General features: G+C 50.3%; 1 protein-coding gene across 2 annotated transcripts in view; it reads left to right on the forward strand.

Annotated features, from left to right (window-relative positions):
• Positions 1-10,000, forward strand: part of LOC137789023 (SH3 and multiple ankyrin repeat domains protein 2-like) — a 92,521-nt gene that overhangs the window by 72,651 nt on the left and 9,870 nt on the right. Inside the window, exons 18-24 of one of the 2 annotated variants that reach the window (XM_068582263.1) lie at positions 99-234; positions 1,081-1,161; positions 2,633-2,656; positions 3,369-3,407; positions 3,922-4,034; positions 4,380-4,485; positions 5,823-8,316. In XM_068582263.1, the coding sequence (XP_068438364.1) occupies positions 99-234; positions 1,081-1,161; positions 2,633-2,656; positions 3,369-3,407; positions 3,922-4,034; positions 4,380-4,485; positions 5,823-8,316 (2,993 nt within the window). The remainder of the gene's footprint in view (positions 1-98; positions 235-1,080; positions 1,162-2,632; positions 2,657-3,368; positions 3,408-3,921; positions 4,035-4,379; positions 4,486-5,822; positions 8,317-10,000) is intronic. The other variant, XM_068582274.1, reaches the window with a different exon arrangement.

Genomic DNA, 10,000 nt, shown 5'->3' on the forward strand with positions numbered 1-10,000 from the left:
CACAATTACTAAACTCCGTCCTCCTTGGCCTGAGGGCTAAGGAAGGAAAGGGTCCTGCGTCCTCGAGGACTGAAGGACTCCCGTTGTGTCCCCGGCAGGTGAACCAGGAGAACGTGGTGAAGGTGGGCCACCGGCAGGTGGTCAACATGATCCGCCAGGGAGGCAACCGGCTGCTGATCAAGGTGGTGACGGTGAGCCGGAACCTGGACCCCGACGACACCGCGCGCAAAAAAGGTACGAACGAACTCCGCAGGGCGACGGCCGGTCCGCACGCCTGCAGACGGGAACGACGGGACGCCGAAGAACGTGGGTGAAAAGCTTCACGTGGAGCAGAGTTGGCGTGACAAAACCTTCTGCTGCTCGGGTCTGGAGCTGCTGCGTGAGAACAGCAGACGGCAGCACGCTGACTAATGATGTGTTGCGTAATGATAACCCTCAAAATGCAAAGAACTGAAATAACTCAGAACACGAGAAGCTCCGGTTGGCTCGTTAGAATATCACAACTGAACCGTGTGGTGTTTCACTGAACGTTACGATGTGATATTTAATGCTTTCATATTTTGTAACGGCAGCAGAAGTAGAAGAATCCTTTTGTACCTGAAGTAGCTCCGTAAGCTCTGAGTGTATTCAAAGGAAAAAGGAAACGAATTCCACTTTTCTTTTGTTAATTCTTCTTTAAAAAGTTGCATAATTCTTACTGACCACTGTCGATACCAATAATATACATAACATGGACGCAGGTTTTCTCTGTTTATGCGTAAAACACTTAATGTCTAAGTGAAACAAAGGACACGTATGTGTAGTGAGTGGCTGTGTCCTATGTTGTCCTGCTAATTACACATCAGAGATGACTAGCATGACATGTGGTGTTCCCCAAGGCTCAATACTGGGGCCTCTTCTGTTCAACATCTACATGCTTCCACTGGCTCAGATTATGCAAAACAACAAAGTGTGTTATCATAATTATGCAGATGACACACAAATCTACATAACTTTATTACCAGGGGCACAAGAGCTGGTAACATAAATGTGCTGTGCCTTGCCTATGTGTAGTGAGTGGGCGTGTCTTTGCCTCCTCAGCTCCTCCCCCTCCGAAGAGAGCCCCCACCACGGCCCTGTCCATGCGCTCCAAGTCCATGACCTCCGAACTGGAAGAACTTGGTAAGATCCCAGTCCGATGTTTCTCTTATGATGTCATCGGGAAGTCTGTGTCTAACTCTCTCTTCTGTTGGTCCATCTCTGTCTCTCTCTCTCTCTCTCTCTCTCTCTCTCTCTCTCTCTCTCTCTCTCTCTCTCTCTCTCTCTCTCTCCCTCTCTTCTGTTGGGTCCATGTCTCTAGTGGATAAAGGTAAGCAGTCAGCTCTGCGTCACCTTTTGCTCGACTGCATCGTCCCGTCGGCTCGTGGCTGAATGAAGCTTTTGTTTCTGGCTGATGCCGTTTGTTTAAGTTCCTTTTCCTTTGCTTCGCTTTGCCTCCTGACTGAGAGGAGAACCGCTGTGCCTCCTTTCCTTGTCTCCTGCTCTCCATCATGCATGAAGGACTCTTGTTACTCGAGACGCGATCACATGGCCGATCAGCGGGTCTCAGACAATAAAGGGAGAAAGGCCTCAGGGAGGAAGGAAAGAAGGAAAAGAGGAAGGAAAGAAGGGTGGGAAGGAGGGAGGACGTGTGTGAGAGAAAGGAAGGACCACTGCTTATAAGAAGTGGATGTGGGACGTCCCGTGGTGGTTTGAAGCTTGGAGCTCATCATTCACGCCGTTGCCATCTTGTTTTTTAGAACCCAGAAGTGAACGTTGTGCTTTCCTCAAGAGAAAACACTGAGGGGAGGTTGAAGGGTTGAAGATGTGAGACAAAAAACACAGAAAGGGCCTTTGGTAAAGAGTGTGTGTCTGTTCCTCTGATGAGTGTGTGTCTGTTCCTCTGATGAGTGTGTGTCTGTTCCTTTGATGAGTGTGTGTCTGTTCCTCTGATGAGTGTGTGTGTGTGAGTGTGTGTGTTCCTCTGGTGAGTGTGTGTGTGTCTGTTCCTCTAGTGAATGCGTGTGTGTGTTCCTCTGGTGAGTGCGTGTCTGTTCCTCTGGTGAGTGTTTGTCTGTTCCTCTGGTAAGTGAGTGTCTGTTACTCTGGTGAATGTGTGTGTGAGTGTGTTCCTCTGGTGAGTGTGTGTGTGTCTGTTCCTCTAGTGAATGTGTGTGTGTGTGTGTCTGTTTCTCTAGTGAATGTGTGTGTGTGTGTGTGTGTGTGTGTTCCTCTGGTGAGTGTGTGTCTGTTCCTCTGGTGAGTGCGTGTCTGTTTGAGTGTGTGTGTGTGTGTTCCTCTGATGAGTGTGTGAGTGTGTCTGTTCCTGTGGTGTGTGTGTGTCTGTTCCTCTGATGAGTGTGTGAGTGTGTCTGTTCCTGTGGTGTGTGTGTGTGTCTGTTCCTCTGATGAGTGTGTTAGTGTGTCTGTTCCTGTGGTGTGTGTGTGTGTCTGTTCCTCTGATGAGTGTGTGTCTGTTCATCTGGTGAGTGTGTGTCTGTTCCTCTGGTGAGCAGTGTGTGTCTGTTCCTGTGGTGAGTGTGTGTCTGTGGTGCGCAGCATTGAGTCTGTTGTGTGCTTTAAAGCCTCCAACATGTGCTTCTGTCCCCTTAAGCCACTCTGAGGAAAAAGAAAGGTGGTAAGTCCCATCGGGCATGTTTTAGATCACATCTCCTCTCAGATCTGTTCTCACCTCAGAGACCAGAGCCGTTGTGTGCATGATTACGACGTGATGCACGTGTTGATGTTGTGTTGATGTTGTGTTAATGTTGTGTTGATGTGGAGTAGTTTGAATTTGAGGCTCACAGATTATTGGTTCTTCTTCTCGCTGACTCGGGTTTTAAGACGCTGAGTCGACACGTTTATTAAAAAGACGGATTCATAAAATGAATTGGACCCTTGGTGTGTGTGTGTGTGTGTGTGTGTGTGTGTGTGTGTGTGTGTGTGTGCGTGTGTGTGTGTGTGTGTGTGTGTGTATGTGTGTGTTTGTGTGTGTGTGTTTGAACATTATTTTAAAAAAAAAGTTGTATTACGTCATTGTACCTGCTCTAACAAGTTTCAGTTCCTGTGTGCTTTCTTTTTCTATTTTGTGTGTGTGTGTGTGTGTTTATGTGTGTGTGTGTGTGTGTGTGTGTGTGTTTATGTGTGTGTGTGTTGCCCGTTGTCTGATGTGCTGTCCATCAGCAATCCGGTTGAGAGAGCGAGGAAACATGCATTTTCTCTCTGTTTTGTGTGTGTGTGTGTGTGTGTGTGTGTGTGTGTGTGTGTGTGTGTGTGTGTAACTTGTAGGTAAAGTCATTGACGCTCCTCTCCTCCCCCTTTCCTCCTCCCCTCCTCTCCTCTGAGTGTAGATGCGCAGAAGAAGAGGATTGTTTTCCAAGTCACTCTAAGTAACCGCACCCCCCTGATGCATGGAGAGGGGAGGCTAGGTCCGGCCTAGCATGTAGCTTCTCTGAGCAAAACCTCTTTTTTTCTGACGGCATCATCACACACCGGATGGAAGTTCTGCCCAATTTGCCGTTGAAACCTTTCTGTCTGAGAAAGACAACGTCAAACTTGACAGAGCTCACGAGGTCCTTTGTTCTCTCGAGCGTCCCCGCGGGTGATGATGCTGCCGAGTCGGCTGTTTGCACGGCTTGGACGCGCCCAAAGCATTCCATCAAAGTCCTCCTAGCCCCGCCCCCGGCCCCGCCCCCATGTCTCTGTCTTCCCCTCCCTCCCCCAAAACAGATATGTGTTTCAATGTTATATTTTTGTTTCCGGGTCACTGTGAACGTTAGCTTGCGTTTGGCCTCATGAGAAACTCGCTAAGGCTTTGCAAAGCCGCCGGTCTGCTTTGTGTTTTGTTTTTGTTGTTGTTGTTTTTTGTTGCTCACGGGTTCCCGTCTGGCTTCAATCTTGCAGATAAAGTAGAAGAAATGACGTTGGGCCAGAAGGCCTCGCCGGTCGACATGAAGATCGCCACCATCAAACCGCGCCCGTCCAGCCGCTGCTTGGTGACGGCCGCCGACATCAACGTAGGTCACGTGACCCTGAACACACACACAAAACACACACATACACAACTGATGCTTTCTTAGAGTGATAGTGCTCATGACACAGCTCACACAGAACATTACAGAGTTACTTCTTGTTGGTTTTGATCGTATCATAGTCATTTTAAATGTGTTTATTTGTGTCTTTACTGCACATGAATACAATCTTAGAATTGTGTTTTACAGCTCGTTCTTGTCCTGATAGATAACGGAAACTAGATGCCGTAGGCGTCGGTCTCCACGGCCAACATGAAGACTATGTTTTTATATTTATATATGTGTATTTATACATTAGTTATGTATCATTAACAAAGTTATGGTTTGCAGTCCATGTATCACGACCGCCAGGGAGTAGCAGTGGTGCCGCCCACGGTGCCAGGGGCCTTCCTGGGGCTCCCCGAGAAGGGCACTTTGAAAAAGCAAAAGTCCATAGGTATGATGTGTGTGTGTGTGTGTGTGTGTCTGTGTGTGTGTGTGTGTGTGTCCAGTACCTTGTGCTTTTCAGCTTGTCGTAATATTCGATTAATGCTCAGAGGAGGTGCTCCGCGTGCTCCAGCAGTATTAAAGCTAATTATAAATAAATTAGAATAATCCAGTCAGCAAAGTGCTTCTAGGCGATGGCGGCGGCCGTCATTAAGCGCATGCTGAGGCCTTGTTCTCGCTTCAGAGCGAGAGGACGTTGTGCAGGTTAATGTTACTCTCAGCGCATCGTTTATTTCAGATGGAGAGAGAAGCCTACGCTTCATGGATATGGTGAACACTCTCTGAAAGCTCCAAATAATGAACTAGTGAAAGTGTATCAGGGCTAAGAATTTCATGACGGACGTATATGATGCTTCACTTGTGTCTCACGGCAAGCTGAGATTTGGTACCTTAAAAACTTTTCACATTTGGAGATTCCAGGGAAGAATCTTTAGGTGATTGCGAGCTCTTCTTGTTGTGGAAACGGCTCAGCAACTCTCTTATTGTCAACATACGCATGGAAGCAACACATCCTCTGGACGCTCTCGGTCTGCAGTTGGTGGGCGTAAAGAGGCTGTGATTATTTTAGAGGTCAACAAAGGTCATTTTACACAGTTACGTCAATGTGAAATGGCTACTATTGGCATAACTGGGCTCATTGGATCCACAAGCTTTTTCCTTCAACCCACTTTATGCGATTCCAAGACTGAAGTATGCAGAATTATTCAAATACACATTTTTTTTAGAATAGCCAATAAGAAAAACAGCTTGGGATCATCATGAGCTGGGTCCGTCTAAGGGGAGACTCAGAAGCCAACAGAAGCCATTTTCATTCACATATTCTGAGCTGAAAGGTCAACAGCCCCCTGTGAGTTTGGCACGCCAGTTCTCTCCTGGCCAAAATGTTGGAGTGTTACTTCCCGACATAACTCTGAAAGACAGTGAAGTCAACCAATAGATGTAAATCAAGCATTCTCTGTTTTATATAAACGTTTGTTCTGCCCTTAATTCCGTTTAAAGCTTCCAATTGGTGGTGTTAAGCGTCAAATGAACTCACCAGTGAATTCGCCCTCGCTGCAGAAAAACGTCTGCAAGTAGTCAGCTTTTCTTTATTTTTTTTTTATCTTTCTGGCCTCGCACACAAATCTCAGGACTCTCCTGCTCGGATAAAGGAAGGTTTAAGTAAGAGCTCACATCCATAAATGAGACATTTTGCGGTGTAAAGAGGAAGCCATGCTGGAGATGAAAAATAGGGCTGTCTCGCCTGGGTCCTTACATCATTGTTCTTTCTGCTCCATTTCTCCAAAGGTACAACGGAGGATGAGAAGCTGGGATTCCTCACGCCGCCTCTACTTAAGTTTGCCCGCAGTCTCTCGATGCCCGACACCTCGGAGGACATCCCCCCTCCCCCGGGCATGTCGCCGCCGTCGCCTCCGGACTACAACTCTGGCCCGGCGCCCAAGGGCTACGGCACCACACGGCCCAGCTTCCTCCAGAACTCGCCCAATGTCGTGAAGACCATCGGCCGAACCACGGACGTCGGCACGCTGAGGCGCGGCTACTTCCGGCAGAGCTCGGAGCAGTTTGAGAGCACACGCACCCGAGGGCGCGCGCCGGTGCCGGAGAACCCTTACTCCGAGGTGGGCAATAAAACACTGTATGTGCCAGCCAAACCGGCTCGAAGGAAGGGCATGCTGGTGAAGCAGCCCAACGTTGAGGACAGTCCCGAGAAAACGTGTCGCATGCCGGCAAACCCCTCGGGCGCCCTTTCCATGCCCACCACGCCCATAGAACGGACGTGCTCCTCCATCCCCATCCCCACCATCATCGTCAAGGAGCCCTCCACCAGCAGCAGCGGCAAGAGCAGCCAGGGTAGCAGCATGGAAATCGAGCCCACCACCCCCGAGCACCCTCCTCTCACGCCCATCGTTTGTGGATTGCGTCCCGAAGACCCAATGTCTCTAGGCAACCCCTTTGCGGCCGCTATCGCCGGGGCGGTACGGGACCGGGAGAAGAGGCTCGAGGCAAAGAAGCACTGTATCGGCTTCCAGTCGATAGACATGGGGGATGATGACTTCGGTAGCCCCATGCCGACGCCTCGGCTGCGCCAGTCCAAGTCCATCGATGAAGGCATGTTCAGTAGCGACGAGCGGCTTCGAAGGATATTGGGTCCGCCTCCTGCGGCACAGCTCGGGCCGCCTGTTGGGGGCGGTAGTGGCAACATGACAGATTTTAACACCCCCGAGCCCACAGTGGTGAGGGAGCCTCTGAATACCAGAACGGGTCAGTGCACTAACCTGGACAGTCCCGTTAGTCTCCCATCCACTCCTCCGAAGAGTCACTACCGGGCCAACGGGACCTACCTCCATCCTGTAACGGGCAAGCCTCTGGACCCTAACTCTCCGCTCGCTCTGGCCCTGGCAGCTCGTGACCGGGCGATGAAGGAGCAACAAAACCACCCTCAGAATCAGCCGGCAAATCCTCCTCAGGTTCAGCAGGCGCCCAAGCACGAGGCCCAGTCCCTCCCGCCTCAGCCAAGCCACAAACCGGACCTCAACCAACCGCTGTTCATCGACACCAAGCTACGCTCCGGGATCGAGACCAGTTTCGCAGCAATCTCCTCGGCGACCATGGGGCGGCCGAGCCGGGGCGGTCTCCGGCGGCAGATGACGGAGCAGAAGTACGAGTCCGACGGGGCGCGGGAAGAGCGGCCACATCAGGCAGTCGAGGCGAGGAAAAGCGCGCCGGCGGACGCGGCGGACTCATCGCAACCCAAGTCAGCGGGGCTGCTGATGGTCCACACCAGCAACGAAGCAAGCGGCAAAGTGAACAACCAAGAGGGGGACGGGCAGGACAGCAACAGGCCGTCCGAACTAAAGGACCCCAACCAGCCCGAGCCTCTTAACGCTGCAACTATGTCCTCCAATCCCCAACTCTCCCTGGCTCAGAGGAGGAGCATTACGGTGGGCGAGTCCATGGAGGAACCGGTGAAGCTGTCCTTCCGCATCCCCCCTCCTCCTCTGGCCTCGGTCGACATTGACGAGGATTTTGACTTCACGGAGCCCCTCCCTCCACCGCTGGAATTCGCCAACAGTATTGACATTCCCGATGACCAGGCCAGCGCCATTGCAGAGATGCTTTTGCAGCAGCGACGGAACGGGGGACCCGCTCTTCCACCGTACCACGCTCACGCTCCTCCACCCGTCACGGATCACCACAAACGGGTGGCAAACAGCATGCCTCCCTCGTATCCTCCTCCGCCGCCAGACTCGGAGTCAGGGGTGGGCGACTCGGGCATCGAGGAGGTGGACAGCCGCAGTAGCGGGGATCCCCAGCACATGGACGCCACCAGCACCGTCTCCAGCATCTCCACCCTGTCGTCGGAGGGAGGCTTCTGCGACAGCGCTCTGGAGAGCCTCTACACCACCGCGGACGGACACACCTTCCTGGTGGATCGGCCCCCCGTGCCGCCCAAACCCAAAGGCAAGTCCGTCATCAACCGGACGTCGCTTTATCACGACGCTCTCATCGAAGAGCCCCCGGAGTCCTACGGGTCGCCGCCTCAGGCCCCGCCCCCTCCCCCTTCGTCCTCCGAACCTCCCAGGACTCCCACGCAAAGGACGTCCAAGCTGTGGGGAGATCAGCCCCCCGAGCTGCGCAGCCCTCCGTCCACACCGGACCCCAAGAACACCGTCATCACCGAGCTGAGCTCCATTCTGCAGCAAATGAATCGCGACAGGCCACCCAAGCCAGGAGATAGCCTCGACTCCCCGACGGGCAACAGGGGGGGCTTCGGAACGAGGTGCGTTGGTTCTCATTTCTGTGTGAATAATGGCCCCGTACGTCAGCCCCAGCTCTCCCCTCGCTTTTTACTTGTATTCATAATCCATTTCAATGGTTAGTAACTTGTGTAAGAGCCTTATTCTTGTATTGGTGAAGTAGACCTCGGACAGTGTTGGAGAAAATCATCATATAACATAGTTCGGACGCCTGACATTTGAAATCATATGTAACTTATTAAACTGAACACATCTGATTTTATAACAAATAGTTCCTAGAAACTAGAAAGTTGACAATGACACTGTGTCATTAAACTTGGGTTGAGTAAATACATTCTGTCAAAGGTTATTTTGACCCCGACCGTAGGTCACACCAAAAGAACAGACCATATTTGGAAAGCCTGATGAGCTTTGTTTGTGTTTCAACCGATTGGTCTGATCGATGGAGAGTGATCTATATAACTATAAAGCGTATGCTGAAAGTTTAAACTGTGGTCTTGTTGTATGTGCCTGTTGAGGTCATTAAACACTTTCCGCTGGGTTGCAACTCCAAATCAACGTCTCTCCTTGTCATTTTCGCCACAACATAATTGGCGCCCAACGTTGGGCGCCAATTATGTTGTGGCGAAAGTGATGAGGAGAGACGTTCATTTTCGCCACAACAGTCCAGAGTGGTGTCGTGGTGGATGGCTTCTTGCAGTATTTGCATCCAGCGGTGCCTGAATGGGTGCGTGTTTTGTGCAAAGCAGTTGAATTCATTTTGGTTAAACTGGGAGAAGCCAAGAGTTGTATTACAGGGATACGACACATGTGCTCACTTACTTACTGACTTACTCACTCATTTACGTACTCACTTACTTACTCACTTAGTTACTTACTCACTTAGTTACGTAGTCACTTACTCACTTATTTACTCACTCACTTATTTACTCACTCACTTACTTACTCACTTATTTACTTACTCACCTATTTACTCACTTACTTACTGACTTACTCACTCACTTATTTATTTACTCACTTACTCACTTACTTGCTTACTTACTCACTCACTCACTTACTTATTCACTCACTTATTTACTTACTTACTTACTTCCTTACTCACTCACTTACTTATTTACTTACTTACTTACGTAGATAGTTTGGGTTTTGTTTCCCAGGTTTCTGACACATAGGGAACCTCACTGTTAAGGCAAGATGCCGAGAGGCCGTCCTACGTCACTGCACCCTCCAAGAGGACTTGATTGTTTCTGCTCACTATATATATATATATATATATATATATATATATATATATATATATATATAAAGTAGCAGTGCTTTGATGGACCCTGCACCTGAACCAATGCAGCCCTTGGTTTTTTTTACTCTCTGTATGAGAGAGAAATAAAAAGCACGATAAATAATTCAGGCCCTCGCATGCATTTTACATGAACGGTCCCATCGCTCGTCAGTGAGGATGTCGCTGCAGAAGGGAAAAGGGTTGATTCCTGCCGTGAGATCGACACCGTGACGTCCGCTGGTGGTTTGTTACAACGAGACGCCCGGCGGCTGCTCGGGTTTCGGCCTCGAGTGCCCTCCATCACTCCTTCACGCTTAATGCTTCACGCTTCACGCCGCTTACGATCGCGTTATCCTCGTTTTCCTCCTCTGCGCTTCAAAGTCATTTCTGTTGACCTTTACACCTTGTACTCATTTCACTTGCAGCCC

This window comes from Clinocottus analis, unplaced genomic scaffold (assembly GCF_023055335.1).
Source record: "Clinocottus analis isolate CAN_PGR_092001 unplaced genomic scaffold, fCliAna1.0.p SCAF_10, whole genome shotgun sequence".
NCBI lineage: Eukaryota > Metazoa > Chordata > Actinopteri > Perciformes > Cottidae > Clinocottus > Clinocottus analis.